Source organism: Solea solea, chromosome 7 (assembly GCF_958295425.1).
Source record: "Solea solea chromosome 7, fSolSol10.1, whole genome shotgun sequence".
NCBI classification, from domain to species: Eukaryota; Metazoa; Chordata; class Actinopteri; order Pleuronectiformes; family Soleidae; genus Solea; species Solea solea.
The window spans coordinates 15,873,776-15,898,329 of NC_081140.1; the positions used below are offsets into that span (position 1 = coordinate 15,873,776).

The 24,554-nt window shown below is 41.2% G+C and overlaps 3 protein-coding genes across 6 annotated transcripts in view; 2 read left to right on the forward strand and 1 right to left on the reverse strand.

The window, feature by feature from the left end:
* Nucleotides 1–15,295, reverse strand: mre11a (MRE11 homolog A, double strand break repair nuclease). Of its 3 annotated transcripts, XM_058633773.1 has the most exons (23): nucleotides 15,213–15,295; nucleotides 9,451–9,485; nucleotides 8,824–8,964; nucleotides 7,191–7,304; nucleotides 6,122–6,181; nucleotides 5,777–5,909; nucleotides 5,495–5,655; nucleotides 5,320–5,407; nucleotides 5,083–5,224; nucleotides 4,884–4,998; nucleotides 4,346–4,531; nucleotides 4,082–4,253; nucleotides 3,653–3,733; nucleotides 3,439–3,568; nucleotides 3,243–3,343; nucleotides 2,667–2,837; nucleotides 2,525–2,584; nucleotides 2,265–2,439; nucleotides 1,066–1,152; nucleotides 829–893; nucleotides 665–726; nucleotides 465–570; nucleotides 1–300 (listed from the first exon to the last, which is right to left on the reverse strand). In XM_058633773.1, exons 5-23 carry the CDS (start codon nucleotides 6,139–6,141, stop codon nucleotides 259–261), a joined length of 2,097 nt encoding a protein of 698 aa, XP_058489756.1. In that variant the 5' UTR covers nucleotides 6,142–6,181; nucleotides 7,191–7,304; nucleotides 8,824–8,964; nucleotides 9,451–9,485; nucleotides 15,213–15,295; the 3' UTR covers nucleotides 1–258. The 3 variants fall into 3 exon arrangements, with proteins under 3 accessions (XP_058489756.1, XP_058489757.1, XP_058489755.1); XM_058633774.1 differs by lacking the exon at nucleotides 7,191–7,304; XM_058633772.1 differs by lacking the exons at nucleotides 9,451–9,485; nucleotides 15,213–15,295 and adding an exon at nucleotides 9,181–9,345.
* Nucleotides 7,479–12,154, forward strand: cep57 (centrosomal protein 57). 2 transcript variants are annotated; one of them, XM_058633785.1, is made up of 11 exons: nucleotides 7,479–7,753; nucleotides 8,088–8,271; nucleotides 8,602–8,790; nucleotides 8,909–9,030; nucleotides 9,269–9,397; nucleotides 10,100–10,177; nucleotides 10,284–10,379; nucleotides 10,487–10,567; nucleotides 10,673–10,902; nucleotides 10,996–11,140; nucleotides 11,247–12,154. In XM_058633785.1, the coding sequence occupies exons 1-11, from the start codon at nucleotides 7,727–7,729 to the stop codon at nucleotides 11,430–11,432; spliced, it is 1,467 nt and encodes a 488-aa protein (XP_058489768.1). In that variant the 5' UTR covers nucleotides 7,479–7,726; the 3' UTR covers nucleotides 11,433–12,154. The 2 variants fall into 2 exon arrangements, with proteins under 2 accessions (XP_058489768.1, XP_058489769.1); XM_058633786.1 differs by having other exon boundaries at nucleotides 10,490–10,567.
* LOC131462501 (inositol-trisphosphate 3-kinase A-like) overlaps nucleotides 14,699–24,554 on the forward strand; it is a 15,529-nt gene continuing 5,673 nt past the window's right edge. Inside the window, exon 1 of the mRNA XM_058633776.1 lies at nucleotides 14,699–16,374. Within this exon, the coding sequence (XP_058489759.1) occupies nucleotides 15,202–16,374 (1,173 nt within the window). The 5' untranslated portion in view covers nucleotides 14,699–15,201. The remainder of the gene's footprint in view (nucleotides 16,375–24,554) is intronic.

Below are 24,554 nucleotides of genomic sequence, written 5' to 3' on the forward strand. Positions count from 1 at the left end.
TGATGAAAAGCAATGGAAAAACATTTATTTTTCTGATTATCAGAGTACCACAAAGGCTAATGACAAAACCTGAACCTTGAACATTAGCAGCTTGTTAATGTTAATCATCTACTGTCAACACCAGGAAGAAGTGAGTGCTTAAGTAAAGGTAAACATGCATTCAAAACAATGCAGCACAAACCGGTTTCTTCATTACAAAGAACCTGTTAATGATAAATCAACAACACACAAAGTAGTACGCAGTCGATGCACTTGAGGTTATTTCCGTGAACGATGGCTGGGGCCTTTGAACGGGTTATCCTGAATCAGAAACAGAAGACAAGAGAAATGGGATTTTAAAATAGCTACACAAAGAAAAGAAAGAGATCAGGAATTCAGATCAGTTTCACTTTCTGGAAAACTTAGAAAATAAATTAGATATGTCAATCCACAGCTCACTGTTACTCAATCACATTAATTCCTACCTCATTATCATCATCATCATCACTGTCATCAAATGCAACTCCTCTGGACTGGCTCTGAGAGCTGTACTTGGTGAAGGACGATGATGACGATGCTGCTGCTGCTGCTCTGTGTTTAACAAGAGAAAGGCACAGGAAAAAGTTTTCAAATATGCAGGTAGTGGATTTCTGGATTACCATACTGCATATCAAAGCAATCATACCTGGGAGGAGGTCGGGAAGCTTTTAAGTCAGGGAAATCTTCATCTGAATCATTAATGGTCAACTGTAGATAGATAATTAGAGTTAAGAGGATGGTATAGTTCACACACATTCAAACTTCAGGTGTGTTTGTTAACTCAGATAGATATGTTTTGACGTTACTTACGTCCTCTGGCAAATAAGATTTGCTGGCTCCAGTTCGAGATGGTTTTTGAGACGTAGCTTGAAACGCTGAAGAATGAGGTGTGGCGTGAGGGAGGAGTCAAGGTAAAAGAATTTGAAACATGAGGATCAGGAACGATTTGTATGATGGTAAATCAAAGCAAACTTTCTGTCAATTTCCTGTGATGTTCCTACCCGCAATATTAGCCATGTCTAGAGAACATCACTGATACTCTCTTACCTTGCATAATGCTTCTGCTTTGGGTCGTTGTTGCGGATTTCCGGGCACGACCTCGACCGGCTGGCTTTGGTTCAGAAGCTGTTGCTCCTGAAAAGACAGATGTAAACAGTGGACTTAGGACTTGGAGTGAAACAAGAGCATCCCCTTATTGTATGCTTCTGTTTTATTGTTCTGCCAAATCAACAATGTCACATTTTCACATACACTTCAAGAATAAAATATCAACATTTACAGTAGATTATCTAAAATAATCGCTAATCATTGTGGCTCATCTCCCCTCCTTCAAAATCCTTTACAGTGAGAGTCGAATGGCCTTACAGACAGATACACACAGACAGACAGACAGACAGACAGACAGGACATACTACAACTGCAGCTGCAATTCAGCAGCCAACTCTGAATAATGGCCAAGTTTAACAGTGTCCCTAGTTTTGAAGAGTCCTTAAACACATGCTCAATGGATGGTGTTGACTGCCCTCTACTGGAATTTATGAAGACTGTGACATCAATCAATGGCATCAATGCTGTCAACTTCAAATGAGGATCTTTTACCATCCATCACGGGCAGTGCTGTGCCAATATCAGCTGACATAGGGCAATAGGCGGGGTACACCCTGGACAGTTTGCCATTCGATCGCAGGGCCATATATAGAGACAAACAACCATTCAACCATTCACTCTCACACCTATCTTTTACAATTCTTGTTCATTTTAGTACATGTACAAGTCAAAGTTTATCAGATGACCTCTCACTTTAGCTACTATATTATTGAATTAACCCATTGACCCAACCACTGTTATTCTAGACTGCCGAACCTACAGATTAACATTCTAAAAAAACACGTCTGTTTTGATGTCCATGTCATGTGCACATGAGAACATGCAAACAGTGCATGTGAGTGGAAGAAACTATCTATTAGTTAAGAAGAAACATTCTTAACAGAAAGACAAAAATAAAATTGTCTCATTGGAGTGCCATCATAAGTGCCTTGAGAATTAGGTCAGATTATTGTTCATGAGAGAAAACGTGACCGTTTTAATCATTGAAATTAATAATCAGTGGCGCGTTTGCCTTGAGTCATTGTTAAACTAAGTCCACATTCTTAAATAAACCTCTGGAGTATTTATTTCCTTGTCGGACATACCTCTGAGTTTCGATTTTCACTTTGTATTTGTGACAGACGGTGACAGTAACTCACCCCTCCCTCTCCCTCGGCTACCGCGCCCCCTGCTGCCACGCCCTCGCGTTGGGGGAGGTAATGGGACAGAGTCTTCATCAGAGTCCATGGTGACATCTCCAAATTCACCAGATATATCCGGGTCTAACGGCACATCACCACGTTCCAGTCGGAGAGCTTTGGCTCTGTTAATAGCCTGAGGAAGTAAATGAAGAAGAGCATACAGTTCTGACACTGCAAAAAAGCGCAAAATGTCCAACTTGTGCTTTTGACACATTTACCTCTCTGATTTCAATCTCCTCCTCAGTTGTGTTCTTTTTGGAGTCTCTGAATCGTCGGACCTGAATATATAAAAAATATGTACATTGTAATTGTGTATTATCATACCGCATGATTTAGTTTAGTTGAGCTCTACCAGTTTACCTCTGTATCTATGTCCTGTTCTGAAGTTATTCCTCTGGCCTGGAGGTGGCGCTGTGTCTTTTCAAGCTGATATGTGATCAGCTCTTGGATTGCATCTTTCTCATCTTTGTCTACAAACTCTTGAATAGCCTTCCCCATGCCTTGCTCTGTCAACAGGGACAGCTGAACAGTCTGTAAAGGTGCGGAAGAAACTTTAGTGAGAGAATACACAGCAATAATGATGATGACATCACTATTGTTAAAAATGAAATGTTGATTTCACAATAGCCCCCATCCAATTTAATAGTTCTGTAATGATTATTGCTAACAATTGAATGCATTAAATGGAAGGTTTTACAAAGCAATACCTTCTACAAATCCTTATAGGTATGTTGTAGTATTTTATTAAGTTCAAGTCAAGTCAACCTTTATTATAATTCCTCTGCATATTAAGTATATTTGGACACAATTATATGCAATGTACAAAGAGTTTAAAAAAGACAGCATCATTGATAAAAACCCTAATATAATGAAAGCGATACTAAGTGTTATGACACCTTGTCTGTATGTGAATGTCAATCCATGTGTGTGCTGTACCTGCTCAGCTGCTTCAAAGTACTGTTTAACCAGGTTCTCGACTCTCTGTCCTTCGACCGCAGTGGTTTTCAACAGCTTGCTGTAATCAACATCGAACTCATCTAAAAAGCACAAAGTTTGATGCATGTAAGATAGAGAATAATGTACACTGGTCCATGTTGATGAATCCCAGCTGTGCATTTCTTCTGAGCCAGACCTTTGATATTCTGCTTTTGCTCCCGTTGTCTGAGAAAGTGGATGAGGTCTTTTGGGTTGGCCACACGGTCCACAAACTTCTGACTGAAGCGAGAAGTGTTGAACGCCTCAAACCCTCCACTGTAGTCCACCTGGGGAAGGCAGTGACGTGGAATCATTTAAAGCAAGTGTAAATATAAGGGTGCGTGCACATGCTGCGAGTGTGTCTGTCTTACTCTCAGGCGAATGAGAGGTTTCTCTGGGGTGAGTGGACATCCAAGTCTTTCTCTCTCAGCTTCTTCTAACATCTCTATGACCTTATGAACAGCACAAAGAAAGAGTGAGAATCCATTCTGACTGTATCACAGACTAAAAGCCCAGTGAAAGTCCACAATAATATTCACTCACTCACTCACTCATCTTGTACCACTTTACCCTCCACATGAGACATAGGCTCATCACAGGGCCAAAATAGAGACAAACAATCATTCACTCTCACACCTACAGTCAATTTAGAGTGTCCAGTTTGCCTAATCCCCAAAACTGCATGTTTTTGGACAGAGGGAGGAAACTGAAGAACCCAGAGAAAACCACAATAACATTACTGTGCAATAATAAGTACTAAACTGGCCTTTTGTTTGGAATAATAATAACTTGAGGGTTACCTTGGCATAGCAAAAGTCCTCCACCTTCTTTGTAACCTGGGGTGTATCAGGTGTGAAGAGGTCTTCGTAGTCAGCCAGCACCACATCCTGGATGAAGAACTGACGAACTGTATTCAGGGGAATCTTCTGCAGGTTCATCTTCCTACCCTTCACCTTCAGAAGCCCAATGTGCCTGAATATACACGAAGAGGTGTTCAATGAGGCAACTTGATAAAAACACTCAGAATATAGAGGCTACGCTTGACACTGTGTGTGTTTACATACTTTTTAGTTGCTTCTCCAGGGGACAGGGATGTTGCGACAGAGCTGCCAGGCTGGGTCACATAGAAAAGCTGCTGTTCATTTCTGGTCGGTGCTATCAAGCATTCATGCTCATGACCCCACACCACCAGGTCAATAAATTCATCAAGGAACTGCTCGGGAATGTAGTTTGTGGGGCCGTGCTTACTCCTACAGAACACACACACATTGGAAAATGAAAACATGAGGACGGTCTATGGATTACGTGACATATATCTCTGCTGTGCTTTCCGATTAGTCTATAAGATAAGGAAAGCTTACACAAGCAAAAGTCTTGTTGCACCCCACCCCCTGCACAGGCAGAGACATACACACAGATCTGTCGCACACAATCTGAGCGCGTCAAATACTGTTAACTGCACCCTTCACATCGGTGCTAAATGATTCAACAGCATTTTGAAATTTAGCACCAGAACCCATTTAGTACCAGGTTTCGTTACCCATCACTACAGTAAGTGTTAAGTAGCAATGACTATCATCCAACACATGCATAAACATACACCTGTTCTGATGGATGGTGAAGAGGTTGAACCATTTATCCTGATCTTCTTTGGGCCGAAGCATGGTTACCTGGTTGTTGACAAACATCCTGTACAAGCGCTCGTCTGGGATAGAACCTAAACACAAACACAAATGATTTTTTTTACTTTTACTTCGATCAACCCCAGAAGGATGAAGACAAATATAAATGACATACTAACCAAGACCATACAAGGCCAGCTTGGTGCTGCCCTTCTGCAAGAGGATGGGACTAATTTCTATTCTCTCAACAGAATGGGAGTGACCAAAGTGATTTACAAGACCAGAGGCACTTAGCAGATCCAGCGCACACAGACCTTCAGCCTTGGGGAAACAAAAACATACATAGGTAAAGACAAGTGGAAATACACATATTTTCGTGTCATAAAACACCTTCTCCAATACTGGAGGCTACTCACCCCAGTGGGGTCATCATGGTTGCCATGAATGCTGAACACAGGAATAGAGATATTCAGGTTTTCATCCTGATAGTTAACCCAGGGGAACCTGCAACACACCAACACATACTGTAAAAAACAATAACACAATTTGTGTTGTGTTGTTTGTTTGTCAGTTTTGGCAGGAGGGACTGACTGAGTGGTGTTGAAGTTGACAGTCTGGTCACTGAGGATGTTGAAGAGTATGGGCGACTCTCCCATGCAGTATCGTCTAAGCATAGTGATGCAGTTGTGGAGACATCGACGTGATGGTTTGTTTTCATGAAACAAATCTCCTCCCAGCAAGATAAAATCCACCTACAAACAAAAACATGACAAGTGGTCTTTAGGGATGTCCATTGATGCAGATTAAGACACACATGTATCTGATTTAGTATTTTATAATCTATATGACTTGATCATATCAGTGTGTATGTACCTGATTCGTCTTGGCACAGTTGAGGATCTCTTCCAGTGTCTTGTAAGTGTCATTGCCACGGATTGCATCCTTCTCGAGGTAACCGAGGTGAACATCTGTAGCAATCAGGATCTTGAAGGTATCCTCATCATCTCTAGAAACCAAACAGCAAAATCAGTAACAAGAAATACAATTAATCAAGACAGGTGCATTAGACAGCATTGATCACAGCCTATATACAGAATTAACAGTATTTATTATTCACTGGGACGAATTAGGAACTCTGATTATAGCCAATCTTTATAATCACAACATTTCTGGTTTGATACATTTTTTTTAAGAAGTTATATATGAACACAGACTCACAAGGTGCTCTCTGAGGACATGATGGTGTGGGGAAAAGACAGATTCAGCAAATGGCTTTTCCTACAGAAAATAGACGTTGAAAAAAAGTACACAAGCAATATTAAAACAATTGTCTGAGATGGCAACTATGTCACAGGGACAACACTGAGCAGATCACAATTTGCAAGTAAAATGTCCCAGAAGTAGGGCTGCAAAGATTAATCAGTTATTAATCGATTACTAAATGAATAATCAACTAATCGGTTGGAAAGTTTTATTATATAATTAGTTTTCAGATTTTTCGGCTTCTTAGAATGTGAATATTTCCTGGTTTGTTTGCTTCATATATAAATCTACATATTATGGACCAAACTACAATTAATCGAGAAAATAATCATCAGGTGAATGATTATGAAAATAATCGTTAGTTGCAGTATTTCTAAGTATTTCTATAACTTTTATCTGTGTTTCTACGGAGTAATATATTTAACTATACATTTAAAAATATTACGTGAGACAGTAAATTAGAGCTGCAATGATTAGTCGATTATTAATTAATCACTTAATTAATTCCGAACTGTTTTAATAAGTTAGCTTTTGTGATTTCAGGTTGTTAAATGTGAATAATGTTGGTTTGTTTAGCCTCTATAGCAGTGAATTAAATATATTTAGATTGTGGACAAATATAAACATTTGAGGATGTCTTCAATATGAGGTTTCTCGAACACAAGTTAACCTGTAACACAATTTTCAGCACTTTACAGACAAAACAACTAATCAATTGACTGACAAAATAATCGACAGATGAAAATATTTAGCAGCAGCCCTACTGTGTGATAGCTAGTTAAGCTAACTAATGATCGGTTAGTAAAGTAGTAGCTAACATGTGATTAAAGTGCAGGTAGTTCATGCGAATACGTTAAATTAGCTTTCACTTATGCTATACGCTGATGAGTTCAGTGTATCAATATGACTTACTCGAACAAAAAAACTACAAACATATTGGGTCGGTCTAACCTTCACGTAATATTTATACATTGTTTATTATCACAAGAATAACGTGCAGAACCTTCAGTTTTACAACACCCACCTCCTCCGAAGTCTCTCTGACCACCTAACTTGCACTGAAATCCCGGCAAGTCTTCTTCTCTGCCCGCCCCTCACAATGCTTCACGGTTGTTGTAGTTTTACTCAGCAGCATCTCCTGTTCTGAAGAGGGGAATCTCCGCGAAAGAAAAACGACACTTCCGGCTAATACGCCATGTGCATTTGTTTTGCTCACAGAGTCAGACCGGACCTGCAGTTTACCGGAAAGCAGTGCGTTGCCGTGTATGTGCGCGGTGCCTGTCGGGCCAACCCGATATGAATATGATTCAAACCCTGCTACAGAGGAGAAACTGAGTTAGCTGTGTTGTCTGCTAAGTGATGTTTTCTTTTCACATTACACATTTATAGCATGACAGCTATCGCAAGCTGTCACGCTAAATCAACGAAATCAAAAAAAGCTCGGACCATTTGACTAGTTTTACTTTATGCTAGCGTGATTTAGTACGATTTAACTCCAGAATTTCGCAGAATTTACTCCCTGGTCCAATACAAGCGAGATAGACTGGTTCAGCTTCATTCATGTCAATGGATACTCGGGACAGTACGGTAAGGTTTGACTCTAATTTGCAACAAGTTCAACCTTATATAGACGATAGCGTTTACTTGAAGCAGTTTATATTGGCTTTATAGTGAGCTACCTAGCAGCAGTTGTTACAACTCAAACGTAAAAGCGTAATGAAGTTTGACTAGTGTGTAGTGTGTGTGTGTTGTAGGACCAACATGGTATAAACCATACGAAGTGAGGACATTTTGACTGGTCCTCACATCTTCAAAGGGCTCATATGTTCTCACTATGAATTAAGTGTGTGTGTGTGTGTGTGTGTATTTTTTTCACAAAGTGTACTTCAAGTATTTTTTATCATTCTGTTTTTCTAAACAGAAGCTCCATCCTCCACCACCCAGTGGAGTGGTATCTGACAACCTCTCCCAGTCATCCTATCAAGATTATCCAGCTCACCGTCCCCTAATCAACAAATTTCTGCATCACACTCCCCGACAACACACACATCAGTCATGTCGCACATTATCACCCAGCAAGGCCTTCCCAGAAACCAGCAGTGCAGGTACAGAATATTTCATTTGTGTGTTGCATTCACTTCTTAATGTTCCCATTCAGGCACTGTGGTGTTTTAGAGCTCCATGGTTACTCATGCAACCTGATGCTACACTACTTGAATGTCTCGGCTCGGCTGACATCTTTTCATTCCTTCACATTATCCTCTCTAAGCCACTCCTCAGCTACTTACGCAACGTCTTCATCTATACTAACCTTTAAATCATATCTTATTACACATATTCCCTTAACATGCTTGTATTTTTTAAGAGTATACTTACCAACACTCACACAATTCACCTGTGTGTGTGTGTGTGTGTGTGTGTGTGTGTGTGTTCAGCAATCTTATCTGCCTTGAGGAATCTCCAGAAAAAGATCAGGAGTTTGGAGTTGGACAAAGGACACACAGAATCTGTATTCAGAGACACACCATACACACAACTACAGAGTGACAAAGTCACACAGGCATCCTTAAGTAATCAAACAGACAGAGGGAGAGAGATGAGTGATCCCTCCAACTGTAACCAAGGTCAGTATATGATATAAAAAGTAACATCCTAACCTTTACGTTAACAGTGTTATTCACTGCTTGTTGTTATTGTCTTCTCCTCATCTCACTCCATCCCTGGGCATCATTGTTCTGATAGTGTTGATCACCCACCTTGCTGCTGCAGAGTCTCGCTGTGTGAGACTGGAACGACAGCTGGAACACATGAAAAGGATGTTGCACAATGTCAAGGCAGACAAGACCAACCTGGTCAAACAGCAGGTTCGCCCCTTATTTTTCAACTATTTTTTCTAATCCATCATGAGGATGGTTTGGGTTTATGCACGCTCAGCTATGTGTCCTAAAACCACCTCTGTGGTTATTGCGTTCAGATCTGAGGATGCATTTAGGATGAATTGGGTGTGTTCAGACCTGTACTTGGCACTGTCTGCATGAGATCAGATCACTCGGGGTGGATGTTTATACCAGGTCTTAACAATTTGCTCCCTCAAACTGTCAGGTTTCCATGGATACAGCAGAAAAAGCCCATCAACAGCCTGACACAGTGTCCGAGCATATCCACCTGGAGAAGCTGGAGCGACTTGAACAGGAGTATCTCCGGCTCACACGCACACAGAAAAACACTGAGGTACAAATAAAGTGAAATGTAAATGAATTAGTGGTATAAGAATGTTTACTGACCTCAACCACTGAGCTGTCCAGGTAGTGTCTTATCACTGTCAAAAGGAAGAGCACAAGGTAATGTCATTATTGCTAGATTTCTGTGTAGTTTTCATTCATCCAAGTCATAATTATCCACAGTGAAACCCTGGAATTTCTTCCGTCAAGTGGGATGCTGAAAGCAAGTTTTTTGTGTCCTGGGATGTACATCTGTATCCTCAAAAGAGTGTCACTTTTCTACAGATGTAGGTAGACGGTTGAGTGTTCTGAAAACTCCTCAGGACTCAGCTGTCTACCTACACCACACACTTTGAGAACTGAAGAAGCTTCTTAGGTAAAAGGTGAAACATCTTCAAGAAATCTGCACGTCCAGTTGCTAGTGATTCAATGACATTTGGTCAATATACACATTTATGGCTTCTTGTGGGTCCTTGCCACTTTTGGTAAAAATCCTACAAAATAAAAAAGAGAAGTCACCATGTGATTGAACTTCTGATGTCCACACAAAGTCATGACCTGTGGGAAAAGGTGGCAACTAATTTCCTATACTGGACATCTCTCTGATCTCTCTTTCTGTCTTTGGTTTAGAATCAAACATTGAAATTTTGAATTTAAATTTAATAAAAAATCTAAACAAAATCTTTGCACAACATGTGTCTGGATGTGTCAGATAAAGATGCGTGAGCTGGAGATGAAACTGCAGGAGGAGGAGCATCAGAGAAAGCTGATCCAGGATAAAGCCATTCAGGTAGTGAGATTTTTTATTATTTTTTCTCTCTCTTTATGATGTGATCTCTTTCATAGCTTACAGGACACACAAGGTTGTGCATCATTTTTTTTGTATCTTTCCTCAGCTACAGACAGGTTTGGAGGCCAATAGGATCCTGCTGCGGTCAGTGTCGCCCTGTATGACCACTAGACAGGCCAAAGAGAAGAGGTCCAGTTCCCAGGTTGGTTCAAGATTCAAAATACACTCATCCTTTCTCTGATTTGGCTTTTCTAAAAAAGAAAATTGTCACGCTGTCAGTTTTACGTTATGCTGATTTTCTTTTCCCAGAAGTCATCACCGCAGCTGTTGTCAAGCACGCAGCCACATTACAGACTGAGCCTCAGAGACGTGCCTTTTGTTGCTGGAACGGTACTATTTTGGTTTATAGAGTTAAAATAAAATGGTATTTATGTAGTTTTCCTTGACACTGTTTGTCTCTGTTTCCTTCTTTCCCCTCTACCACCTGGCCCTCAGTCCATAGGCGGCAGCCACTCAGTCAGAGCAAATGTCCAGTCAGTTTTGTCTCTTCTGAAGCAGCACCAGCCACAACTCTGCAACAGCCATGTGCTCTCTGACCATGCAAGCAGCTACAGGACTGTTGGCCACACGTGTTCAGAGAGTTCCTCCTCTTCCTCTTCCACTAGTGGAGAGGAGCTGTCAGAGTTGATGCAAGCACTACACAAGGAGCTGCGACTCATGAGCCTGTGAGTGTACTGGTGTCACATGTGCTTGATCAGGGGTAAAGTAGTTTTAAAAAAGTCTTGTGTTTTAATCGTGTGTGTGTGTGTGTGTTGCAGGGAGCATGAAGAATTAATGAGGCAGATGAGGGAGAGTGTGTCTCAGCAGGAAAGAAGGGAACTTCAGAGGGAGCAGGAGAGTTTGCTGCTCAAAATGGAGAGGAAGGGAGATCAGATTAGTAAGCTCTACAAACATAAAAAACATGTAGGTGTCCACACAACATACATTTCAATTCACATATAACCCAATTTTTGGATTTTTTTGTTTTTGTTGACTTATTTCTGGTACCTTTTTCTTGACTCTCTTGTAGATAAAGAAGCTAAGAAAGGAGGCCAATTTAAGGCATAACTATCGGAGTGAAGTTAAAATGGGTACTGCGGTGCCCACAAGAGGGCGCTCCGCTGCAGCAGTCAAACTTAAACCAGGAGACAGAAGCAAGAGGAATCTGGAGCTGCTGAGGGACATGAAGGCTTTGAAGAACTCATTACAGAGCTGAAACCCACCAGGACACAAACTCATCCCAACGGTTTAGTCTTGTTGGTGCTATCTTTCTACACGTGAACATTATTTCACCATCAGTACAACCATTGACTGAAAACCACCAGTTGAACATGACAAAGGAACTAACATGTGGACTGTTTGACTTGTGATTTCTTGAGAAAAATCTTATTTTAACAAACTGGGAAAACGACAGTGTCTTTGTTGTCTTTAGTAGTCCAATCTAATCGTGTCATGGCAGGATCATTTATACTTTAAACAGACATTTTTGTTCAAGATCTGGATATGAATTCAGGATTTTTTTGACCCTCTCTGAGTGCTTTCTCTAGTTTTGCTTTCTGTATAACTGATTGTTCCCTCAGTGCTGGAAAATATGTGTTCATTTCTCTGTTTGTATAGACACCCACTTTTACTGCCATGGACAACCTGGTCTTGGGAACCACCAGGAAGTGCTAAAACATCTCTGGGTTGCTTGATAGTTACACATTCTCACATTGTATTAACATTTACAAAGTGGTTGCATCAACTGTCAGTAGTAGGAAGAACTGGCAGTGAAAGTGGAATATATTACTATAATTGGAATGGCCTTAAAATAACAGTTACATGGCAGACGATATCGGTGCATACTTGGAAATATTCCTACAATCATGTGCTTTTTTGAAATGAAAATGTGTTTGTTGGGAAATAAAAATTGTATTGCTTGCATATCCCTAGAATCTATCATTTAGTTACAGCTTGTTTGTTTCTGCACCCATGAAGTCACTATTAGCTCCTCCAGGCATGTCACTGAAGTGACAGGGCTTTTGCTGTTCAGGCCCCTTAGCTCTGGAACTCAGTATTATCTTCTACATCTCTGTTTAAAACTTGCATGACATATTTTAAACTTTTAGCGTTTATTTGTGTCACATTTTTTACTTCCATGTTCCAGATTTTGCCTTTTAAGCTATTTTCACGCTTACCTCATTTGTTTTATTGTCGATGTGACAGAGCCAAAGTGAGGTGATTTCCTCTTTTACTTCAGAGACGTGATGAAAAAAGTAGCACTACACTTACTGCAAACTGGAAGCGATGAGCTGCAGACACATCCCCCCACACACACCCTGCTGCTAGTCTGGTACAACAATATCACCCACATTAGCTGCTTCACATGCACCACAGCTAGAGGAACTCATCTCTACAGTAAGTTTGTCTCCTTTTTCCACTGTGTTGTAATAGGCAAGCAACTTATTAACCATAACTGTCATAAAGTATACTGGCTTCTTTAAAATAACCAGAAATAACTGTATCATCATATGTAAAGGTACCAGAATTACTTTTATCACAAGTACTAGAATACTTAAACTCGTTTCACGAGGAAAGGTACCACAGCTAACCTTATCACAAGTAAAAGTACCAGGAAAATTTTCATTACAAATACCAGAAATACTCTGTATCACAAGTAAAAGTACTGGGTGTATAATAATTTAATCAAATTCTAAGTATCAAAAGTGCCTATTATGCACAAATCATGTCCTCTTGCATTTTGCTGGTTGAGATTGACAACGTTCTAACTAAATATATAGTTTAGGCTAAAACAATACATATTTTAGATTACATGTATTGTATTGAAATGTAGTGGAGAAAACAGCTTAAAAGGGATGTAAAGTACAAGTACCTCATATCTCTACTTACTTATTAAGTTCCATTTAACCACAAACATTACTTCTTCACTTCCTTTATTAAAAACTAATAGTTTCATTCAGAAATAATGGATATTTATTTTTAGGACAAATATAAGTGTATTCTGATTGATGACCGCGTGACTGGTGGATATAAACATCTTGGATATGTTAGTGTGAGGTTGTTTACCGAGGAATAACACGTGGGTCAAACTGGAACATGCAAATCTTCGATTGTCCATGTTCCATTTACATTATGACATGTGACATGCGTGCACGTCAGCGTGTAAGTTTACGAGGATCCTGATTTGAAGATTATAGGAGCGCTCGCTGTAGCATGAGTCACTATGTAGCTTGGGATAATTTATGATTTTGATTACACAAGAATGTTCTTCACTTGTGTACGTGTGTGTGTGTGTGTGTTACACAATGAGCTGTTCTTTCCACTGCTATCCTTCCCGTCTCATTTCCTTTCTGTGAGCATTCAATCCTGACAGTGACAGTCACAGTAAAACACACTCTCATTCAACAGCTCACTGTATCACATGTAGAATAGTTTACATTTTTCTCTAGGAGGCCATACTGCACGTCTTGTCAAATGATGGAAGAATGCTGCCAGGTCATAGAAGCGTTTGTAAGTACATTCAAAACTAACTGACGTTGGAACTGCTGTGTGCATAGAGGACTGTAACGTTAACCTTTTTGTGAACGCTTGTTTAATATCAAGCGATATTTCACTATCGATTATGGCCAAATGTGTAGCCTAAAGTCCACGTCGCATTAGTGTTTGCTGTGTACGTTGCAACCATTTGACAGGGGAAACGAAGGTAAACACAGGTGTTAGATAATCACATTAACAAAGGTGCTGTTCTTGTTAGGCCTTGATAAGTGTGAACACCTGTGTTTACTATAGTACATGAGTTAATGTCTACTGCTGTAAGAAAAAAAAAAAGCCAGTTGAGAAGTTACAACTTAAGTGTACATCCAAGAAATATACAGGGTTTTTTTTTCTTTTTAACTAATTGCCACAGATAAATGTGTTATTTGATCATCAGACAGTGGATCTGAGATACACGTCTCATTCCCACAACAACAGAGGAAGTTGGGATTGAAAAAAATAAATAAAACTAGAAAAATTTAATCCGACTCTAGAATAGAACATGAATTAAACAAACAGCAGCAAACTTAAATTCATTATGTGGGGGGGGGGGGCGATGGGTGAAACTGCCCTTTAACTTCAATTAGTTGTAAAATAAATGCATTTTACCTGTTTTCTTTAACTTGTTTGACCAGAAGGTTAACCCTTGTGAAAATTATTCTACAGTTTAACAAGGGAATTGTTTATTGTACAGACTTTTGTTGAGACTTTTGGATGTAAGCATACCCTTTAAATGTAACCACTGGGGTTTAAAGCAACACGTGACACCGACACAACAAACGTACATGGACAGAGGTGTGGTGTCCAGTCACAGGAGGGCAGTGTTTCTCTAACAAGTGAATCTCAAAAACACTGTGAAACCTTGTATTTCTTTGTTGTTTCTTTCTTTCTTTCTTTCTTTCTTTCTTTCTCTACCACTTTAAACCACTTCCTGTTAACATCTTTACCAGTGAATTCATGTCGTTGCAATTACATTCGACTTCCTCTTGTCAGCTTTGTCAAAACCAGGAAATACAAGTTTTATTTTGAAACTGATGCAGCACAGCTTCATTTGAATTCTTGAAAGCCAGTGTTTGTTTACTGAGGCTTTTGACAATTTGGAGGCACTCATGTGTGCTAATGATGGTATCACCAGTCTGATTAATGGCGTTTAAGGTGAAAGGGAGTGCTTGTGGCTTTAATACTGAATGTATGATCATAGCAGGTGATTGTTTGCTCTTGTGAGTGATGTGTTTACAAAATGATTCACCCTTTTGTTTGTTCTCACAGATATGAATAAGTCCCACGTGGTTTAATGGACGGCTCACAGGTTCAACAGGCCGCATAAGTGGATAATATGACCAACGGCAGACAGTACATGGTACAAGTCAGGGTCTAATTGGTTTCAGATATTTTCGAAATCAGCTCCTGAAGGTGTGTCTGGGTTTACTGTTACTACTACGGCATGCAGGATGGGCCAAACCTGCTCGGATCTGTCGCACAGCAGCGCCGCCACCCCAGGCAGAACGCGGTGGAGAGCGGACGAGAACCAGCAGCGAGTCTGCGTCCGCGAACCGAGGAGCGGAGAGAAGCCACAGAGAGGGCAGTTCAGGAGGAATCCGATGAAAAATAAAGTGCTGTCGTGTCTTGGAAGGAGAAAGCGAGACTCCAGCCAAACAGAAGGCGGTTTCTGTTGCGGAAACGGAGCTGCGGCGACGCGACGCGATCACAGAGTGGGAAAGTTGCCCAGGGACGAGGCTGTGTCAGCGGTTGGGGAACGGGGGGCAGCAGCCACGGGTTGTTTGAAAACACCGACGAGCCTGGATGCCAACACCGACGCTTACCAAGACGCCGTGACCGGAGAGGAGACGGCTGGCTCGTCCGATGCGTCGGGTCCCGTTAAGCGGCCTGGTGAAGTCAGCGGTGCGGGCATCGAGGATCCGAAACCCGAGCGGGAAGACAATGCCTCGGATCCCCCAGCGAGGGCCATGGAAGATCATCCACTGGGGGCAACAAACAACGACGGTCGCCCTGAGCCTGAGGTTCGGTTATTGACGGGGAGTTGTGTGACCGCAGCCGCTTCGTTCACCTCTGACCCGGACATTCAGCGGACTCTGACTGCTTCGCTCCCGGATCAACCTTTGGACAGTGGACTGTCGATAACGGACGAACACACGGAGGCAGAAATGACCAAAACTGACCGCAGCGACGTCTCATGTCCGCCCACCGCGGCCGGGGATTTAAACAACTGCTGTGCGGTTGAAACCGAGCACAGAAAAGACTCTGGTCAGGACACATGGATCCCCACAGGGACACCGAGTTACCCGGGAACCATACCGAAACTCATTATAACCAGGGACCCCAGTCCGATCCGCTCCCACGGGGCCCCGCCTTTGCTGACCGTCTCCACGGATATCAGCTCTTGTCTGGAGCCTCGCGCCGAGGACGAGTCTCCCTGCTCGGACAGCGGCTGCGGGGGCTCCCCGGCCCTGATGCGCTCACTGAGGAAGTTGTCCAACTCCTCGTCCATCGGCCTTTCCTCCGCATCGTCCTTTGAGGAGTCGGAGGATGACTTCACCGGCAGCGACATTGAATCCAGTTTGTCTCCTGCCCGGTCTCTGTGCAGTCCAGACGACGGGACAGTGGTGAGTGTCTTCTCTTCCCTTTTGATTTGACGATGTTTCAGTCATTTAGAAATCTCCCAGCTGTGCTCAATCAAAACAAAGTCATGAACCGATCTCACTGCTCTGCCTACCAAAAAATCACCAATGCAAATATTGTGCAAACGACCATATACTGTAGCAAACAAAGACTCACTGGACACTTTATTAGGCACACTGTCCAACTGCTTGTTAAACAAATCAGCCAATCACATGGCAGACTCAATACATCCATGCAGGTAGAGGACCTGTTCATGTTCAAATGCAGCATCACAACTGGGAAGGAAATGGGATTTAAGTGAGTTTAAGTGGGATGACACCACTTTTTTGTGACCGATAACACAAACTCTAATATCTATTGATTTCAAAGACACAATTCTCCAACTGTGTGACAAATATTGAAGAAATAAACAGCCCAAACCTCGCCTGTGCATAGTGAAGCATGCGATATATATGCTTCTCTGACTTTACATTTCAATCTGTATGATATTTTGACGAGTGTCAGACCGACAGACGGATTTTCACACACAACCATCTCTAGGGTTGACAGCGAGGGGTCTGAAAAATATCCAGTGAGACACAGTTCTCTGGGTGAAAACGTATTGCAGAAGACTAAGTTCACAACATGTTGAACCTTGAACACACAACAGCAGATAACCTGCAGCACTTTGTTGAGATGTACTGTGTACCTAACAAAGTGGCCAGCGAGTGTACGGAACAGCTTGTGATTGTGGGCCACTCCTCACCTGTGGAAACATTGCTCACTCTTCTTACAGGATACATGCAGGTCAACACTTGTTTAGTCATCAGATAGCCCCTGGAGACATGAAGACGCACTCCTGCATTTGCACCTTGTTGCACAACGTCCCTCGCACCAATCAGTGGATACACAAACGTCAGGCCTGTCACTACAGGTGCACAATATTATGAAAACATGCCGTAATAACTTGTGATAAACAAATACTGAAGTCTGCAGGGTAAATGTCTATCTGCTTTTAGTTCTTCTTCTTACAGTCCATACTATCTGGATGGTTGCAATAAATTAATAAAGTGTGCCAGGCTATACCAGATGATAAAATAGATAATAACAAAACCATCAAACATGATCTAACTTCCTGCGAGTCCTCAAGCCAAACAAAATTAGAACGACAAATTTGCCACAGTTCAACCAGTCATTATAATATGTTGATTGTTATTGTACAGTATGTTGTGCCTGTTGGTATCGCGACGACAATACATTTTCAGCGTTTTGTGCAGCTCTAATTCACACGGCTGAAACGCAGTCAGGAGTCAGAAATGCACATGATTTGTCAGTATCAAGAATACGACAATGTCAGAGTAAAAGCAGGTTCCACCTACAGTGTGCGATTCATGTGGTTTTGCTGGATCTGCTTGTTTCGAATCACATCTTTGGTTCAGAGCTGTGATGTTTGGACTCGCACCACTCTGATAAATGGAACAAATGACTCTAAAAACAAATGTACACAAAGTAGGAAGAAATGGGCACGGTGGGATTTTCCACCCTTTCTGTGTCACTCGACTCACATGGCTCATGATCACAAGGCTTTGATGAGCTCAGCCATGTCTCACCACTCGTAGTCTCAATGCATAGTTGTATAATTTGTCACCCCATTATTATTGCTGCCTCCACTGTACTGTACTGTACTGTACTGCTCATTTACTGTTAGGCGACACAAAGGCTATTAGAGGTCATTTAGACAAAGTTTTCTGCCACAGGGGTTTATTGTATTCTTCACCTCCAGGCATGACGCGCAATTTAAAGTTTCCATGTAGGAAGCTGTCTGTCTGTCAGTCAGTCTTTGATGCTGCATGACGAGAAATGCTTGGAATGGGACGTGACTTAAAAACAGGATGTGTCCGGCACTCAGTCCACACCTCTCTTCTTGGCAGCATGTGAGCATTTGAGAGATGCTTACTTGCTAAACTAGAAAACAGGGCTGAAATTGTTTACATTTTAATAATGTAGCCCGAGTTATTTTTCCACTGTTCCACCCTTGTCTGGTATTTTTTTCTTTTTACTTCTTTTTCCCAGAGAGGAAATAAAGACATGATACACAGAAACAGAAACACTTGACTCATTCTCTATAATCACTGTGAAGTGAAGAGAGGTCACAAAGCAACGACTAATAACTCTTATATTGCTGTGTCTCGTCTTTAAAATGACCGACCCAGAGCTATATAAACATCAAAGCAAAGGTTGAAGGTTGGGTTATTTTGATTTTATAATTTCAGTTTCTCAGGGAGGTTACATACGTATCTCCAAAACAGTAGAGCACACCTACCACAACATATATACTTCTACTATACTATAAAAAATGTCACAAAATGGAAAGAAAAATACACATATTACCTGATACTCCTAAATCAGCTACAACTTGTCTACAATTTGTTGTGTTTTTGTTCCCATTTTCAAGAAATGTGTCCCTATGTAGTGGTAAGATAAAACATAAATGTACATAAATCAAACTGTACAATGTAAAAAATATACAAACATCGAACATTCTGATAATTTTTGACCCAGCTATTGTGTTTCCTGCCCTAAGTCGGTGTTATTTTTAGTCACATGATGAGAATGGCTCTCCTCCATGCACACATTTCCCCACATCTTTAATTAAAGTGATTGGCTACCATTAATAATCATTTCTATCAGCAGGTCAGTGGCCCATGTAATTTCCTGGCTATTACAGCCAGGAAATGAGCAACGTGGGGAGTGGTTGCACTTGAGCCGTTTCAACAAAACAGGATGATGTTGGCCTGCGATAAGCGATGTTTCTGATAAGAGCAGTTTTATAATGGTCACCTTTTTAACCTATACCCCCCACCCCCACCCCCCATATATATAGTTGTGTTAAAGCCCTGTCAGTTTTATAATAATTAGTGGAAGGAGGGTGTGTCCGTGTGTTTGTTGTTCTCAGCTTTTAAAAGTTGGAGTCATGCTGTCAGCTCCCAGCCAAACCTGTTACATTTCATATGCTCGCTGATGTGAACAGATACTTGCTCACACATGCATGCTGAGACACACAAATACACATTTGCAGCAATGCTATTTTGCATTCAGAGTTGAGTGTGTGTGTGTGATGGAAAATTGGGCTAAAAGCACAGCCGGTTGCTAGGTGATGTCTTTGCCATATACTGTATGTTGGGGTTTTTTTCTTTTCTCCTGTCTTGTCTTGTTCTCTCTTTCTCACAGACAGTTTTGAGTCTGGCCCCTACATTTGAACGTTCAAATTCCTAAATGTCTTTCCAGCTAAAGAGTAGGAGGAACCTTTTCTCCCCCCACACTGAGCCTCTTACAAAAAAAGCCTAATAATTTCCTCAGACGTTATGAGACATGCGGTAAGACAGAAAACGAAAGAGGAAAATAATAGCAAGCTGAAAGAAGACAGAACACAGACAGAAAACACTGACTGACAGTATGAACACAGAGCCTACACGTGATGATTTATACACCATTATTCATGTGAGCCCCAACTGCAGAATTGTGTTCCATGTTGCTCATTATTCCAAGTCCCACACACAACTCCCACATAGCTTGAAACAAACTTAATAAGCGGAAAAACGCACGTCATATGAAATGAAAACAGAAAAGAGAGAAGTACACGCTTTAAAAATGGAAATCATTACCACTCACACAGGAGTAGATGAACATTAAGATGCTGTGTTGTATTAATAACTGCATTTTTTTTGTTTATATTATAAATTTGATCTGCAACCAAAATTCAATTAAAACCAGTATTATTTATTATACTATTAGGTATTTTTGTTCTTCTCTGAGAGCTCTACATTAAGAAATGTCTCCAACACTTTTCCCAGAACCTCAGAAGACACAATGTTAAAAGGTAGAGAAGAGCAGTAAATAAGTGGCACAAGTGTATACAGTATTTGCCACCACAGCTGAGCTCGGTTTATGTCGAGGAGAAAAGAGCGTTGGCAGAACCTGAAAACACCCTCCCAGTGTGCGCATGTGTTGTTACTGCTGAAGCTGATGATAGTTGTCTGACAGGTTCTGTTTTGTGTACGTACACACACACACACACACACACACACACACACACACACAAACATGTGCACACCTGTAGGTTACATAGTAGAGAGGAATTTGTCATGCAGGCAAAAAGGAGAGCCAGATCGTGTGTGTGAAGGCCTGTTGTCTCTCAATGCAGTCAGTCAGTCATGAATCCTGGCTCAGTGTCAGGCTTAGGAAAAGCCCTGTGGGGGGGCTTTTGGGGGAGTGAAACGGGGGGTGGGGGGGGGGGGGGGGGTTAGGGTCAAAGGTTAGACTGAGTAGAAAAAGAAACCGATTCTTGTACCTTCAGAGTCGAGAGGCTTTAAAGAAGGAGACACAGTTGAAGTGAACATGTACGAGCAGGCAGACGGTTTGAAAGTAAAGGCTACAGCTTCAGGACAGTACGTGGATAGATTGACGACAGAGCAGAAGACACGGTGTGTTGAGCAAGTTGAGAGAGGAAGGGTGGGTGACAGGGTGAGGAAATAGTGAATTTGGTTGACAAAAAGATGTTGCAGAGGAGTAGATGGGTTCAGTGTGAGAGCGCTGCTAGTGATCGATGCTTAACAGCAGTAATACGACGTCGCTTTATCCACAATCTACCCGTCTAGAGTCGCTTTTCAAAAAGCCAACAGATGACTGTGAAGGATCTCAGTCCCACAGCGAGACACACATCCCTGGAGGTGGTCGTCTGTGGAGACCCTGTACTGATGGCGCAGAGTATTCTGTGCTGGCTTCATTCTCAGTTCTTTCCCTGCGGCGCTGTGTGGGCCTGTGTCAGCACCTGCCTCCTCGCCTGTTTCTGCCAGGTAAGAAATGGCGAGTGGCGACTTTATCCGGCGTAGGTTTAAATTTATCTTAAAGTGGAGCTGTCCTGTTGCAAGTCAAGTTAGATTTCAATATATCTACAGTTATAGTTTTAATGGATACAATAGCTTTTGATGAATGAGAATCTACACAGACATGTTAAGTGTATAGCTCCAAGTAAAAGCAATGCATGTCATTGATAATTAGGATAAGAAACGCGTTGTAGCTTAATTCCTGGTTTCACCAGCAACAGTCACGTTTCTCATGTCACTTCCATTAGCTAAGTGAACCTAATATACTGACAAGTAAGGGAATGACTTGCTGTGTCTGGTGCTTTCAAATGTATGAAAGGAGCTTGTGTGTGAGATCTGCGTGACTCTTTGTAATGTAATTAGTGTTGTCATGTGAACAGAGGGACCCCGGGCCGAGGTGTGTTTGCCTAGGTGATTGGCTTAATGATGAACATGGGAAAACATTCCAGTCGTTCCAATAACATCCCAGAAAGGCCTAAAATATTTGGATGGGGCAAAGTTTATGACGAGCGTTTTACTGACCGATAATTAGGAGATTCTGGGAATTCTAGGAATTTGAAGCAGAGAAAGGGGGAAAACCTTGTGAAGGGAAACAGACAAATAGGCTTTAGACTTTGTGATTTATCATCATGGAAACATTGGGTTTTGGAGCCTAGTCTGTCTGTGACTGGTTAATAGTCAGATTCATTGGATACAAGAAAGGCTATCACATAAAACACATAAAGCAATTACAAAGAGAGGGAGAGCGAGCCTGTTATGATGTTGATAAAATAAGGGAAATAAAAGATGGTGGTGATTTGAGTGTCTCCTTTAGCCTCCTCTCCATCCTTGGTGTCTTTTGTCTACAAACGAATGTGACTGTTGATTTAAAGTTATTATTGGTATTTCTTTTCTTATCCGACACCAAGATATACTCCGTTTTTCTATCATTTATGGCAGAAAAAGCTGCACACTGATGAACCTGAAGTGAATATGATGTTTGCCTGAAAAATCACAAATAGATTATAACAGTAGCTGATTGATTTCTATCTGATGGATTAAAGAATATAGCATCAACGTGTCCTCACAGTCAAGTGTTAATGTATTCCCTAGGTAGGGCTGAGTAACGAACATCTGTATCACCCGATATTAAATATGTGTTGTCATTTGATATCAAATTGTTGTACCTAAGGAGTAATCTCACCAGTGTAAGTCAGCCAGTAAGCATGCAGCATGCTGTTTGACCAATATCTCACAGTGCTTGATTGGCTGTCTCGAGGATTGCAGGAAGTTACGACTAGAGTCCCCAAAGGAGTAGTGAGTGTGTTTCTGCGTTAATGAATGAAGAAATGTCAAGAAGATCTAAATTGCTTGGAATAAATATGAGAGCACAAAGTTGCTGACCCAGCCAAAACTGAAGAATCCTATGTGTAATGTGAATTAAAAAAAATTAATACCCAGCCCTTTCTGTAGGTCTGTACCTCACTGTAGTAAGCAGGTACATACTATGTACATACACACCAGTGCCCCCTCCCCTCAGATTACTATCTGAATCACCATGCAGTCTTTATCCCTTCTGTGTTATGAACCTTACATAACGGGTTCATAAATATCCCTTACAGCAGCACTTTGGAGGCCAAGCACTGGCGACAGTTTTACTGGACTGACTGGGTGGAGTGTCTGAAGGTGGACCGCTTGTTGTGTTTTACATGGGTTTAGATTGGAGGGGGGATATGTGTTGTACTGTTGTAAACAGGGGGGGGCAGGATAAATGGAGGAATTGCTGGAGAACGTTTGGGCAATTTTGCTTTGCCTTGAGACATTTTCCACCTACCGGGAGCTTTCGAGTCGGGGTCGGATACCTGTCTGTGCAGTTTGCCTTTGAAGGATTCCTCAGCAACATAGGTTTGAGAGACAATGGAGGTGAGTATGACAACTCTCCATTACTGTGAAGGGTTCCTCTAAAAGAAGAGTACAAGCAGAACAGCTGAAGTGGAAAGATTCAAAGAATATACAATGTAATAGATGGACCATACCAGGTTTCACTGTGAATTGCTGCATAGCACTTGTTGCTGCTGGAGCACGGCCCACAGTGTGACGTGACGCACTGAAATGAGGAATGTTGCAAATTGTGGCTTCTGTGCAGCACGTTTTGTGAAATGCTGTAGCTGTACATTTCTTTCATCACTGCTCTGATGAAGGTGATGAAGGTCGCAAAGGTCAATCCGGTGATGCAAGCAACGGAAGGCTTCAGGTCAAAATTGTCAAGTTCAGGTCGGGTCAATTGATGGGGTCAATATTTTTTTCAATAACTGGTACTGGCCAATTGGTATTCAATAAATGACTCTAATTCAATTGAATCATCAAATCATAATACATTTGTACTTATACACATACCGGTATTAATCGGCATAAATAAATGGTGCCATGTCGCTAAAACTTCATTTTTTTATTCTGTTTATTAAAAAAGTTATTTTATCAAGTAAAAAAAGGTGGACCTCTAGTTAAGTTGTGTGTGTTCTTGTGTTTGTTACCTCTTTAGGACCTTTCCTAGTTGTCATAGAGACCAAAACTTAGGTCCTAATGAGGCCGAACCACATTTCTGATGAACTGGTTAAGTTTAAGGCTAAAATTTGAACTGTAGTTAGATTAAGGTTAGGGTTAGGCACTCAAACTGGTTATGTTAAGATTTGGGATAACACGTTGTTTAAGCTGTCCAAATGAGTGGAAATCAGTGCAGAGTCCTAAGAAGAATAGCTGTGCAAAATGATAATTGTATAATATAAATGGAAGTAGAATAGTTACCTATATACTGGGTACTGCTCTGAAACCTTGATTGCAGATTATTATGTCTGTCTGTCTCATTGTAAGAGGTGGATTGAAATAATTGGCGGTTCAAATTCCAGGGCTTTGAGTTACAGAACAGCACTACATCAATTTTTCCGATAATGTTTTTTCGTCTGGTTCTTCTGAGGTAAACACTTACTCTATTTCCTTTATGTGCGTGTGTGTGTGTGTGTGTGTGGGGTTTATTTCTGCACCAAGACTAGGTTTTATTGTGACAGTGTTTCAACAGAGCAGCTGTGGAAGGAATGCATGAGAAAAGAGATAGGCCGACATGTAAACATGGCAGAGATAGGCTTGGCAGTCATTGACACAAGTTACTTAGTTGTAAAAAAAAAAAAAAAAAAAAAAAAAGATGGTTTTGTGATTCGTTATTTCACACAAAAAAATCTGATTTCTAATTATTTGACATTTAAGAAAATAATTATTGGTATGATATGATATGATGATATCACACCTGTTTTTCATTGTTTGTT

What these genes read in the sequence shown, in the direction of transcription:
- mre11a (XM_058633774.1), bottom strand. Translation starts at nt 6,141, where the DNA reads ATGTCCTCAGAGAGCACCTT. An exon ending in ATGTCCTCAGAGAGCACCTT is followed by an intron (nt 5,910 to 6,121) that starts GTGAGTCTGTGT and finishes TTTGGTTTCTAG; the next exon opens with AGATGATGAGGATACCTTCA. An exon ending in GCTTCCCGACCTCCTCCCAG is followed by an intron (nt 571 to 664) that starts GTATGATTGCTT and finishes TGTTAAACACAG; the next exon opens with AGCAGCAGCAGCAGCATCGT.
- cep57 (XM_058633785.1), top strand. Translation starts at nt 7,727, where the DNA reads ATGTCAATGGATACTCGGGACAGTACG. An exon ending in CCCAGAAACCAGCAGTGCAG is followed by an intron (nt 8,272 to 8,601) that starts GTACAGAATATT and finishes GTGTGTGTTCAG; the next exon opens with CAATCTTATCTGCCTTGAGG. An exon ending in TCCAGGATAAAGCCATTCAG is followed by an intron (nt 10,178 to 10,283) that starts GTAGTGAGATTT and finishes ATCTTTCCTCAG; the next exon opens with CTACAGACAGGTTTGGAGGC.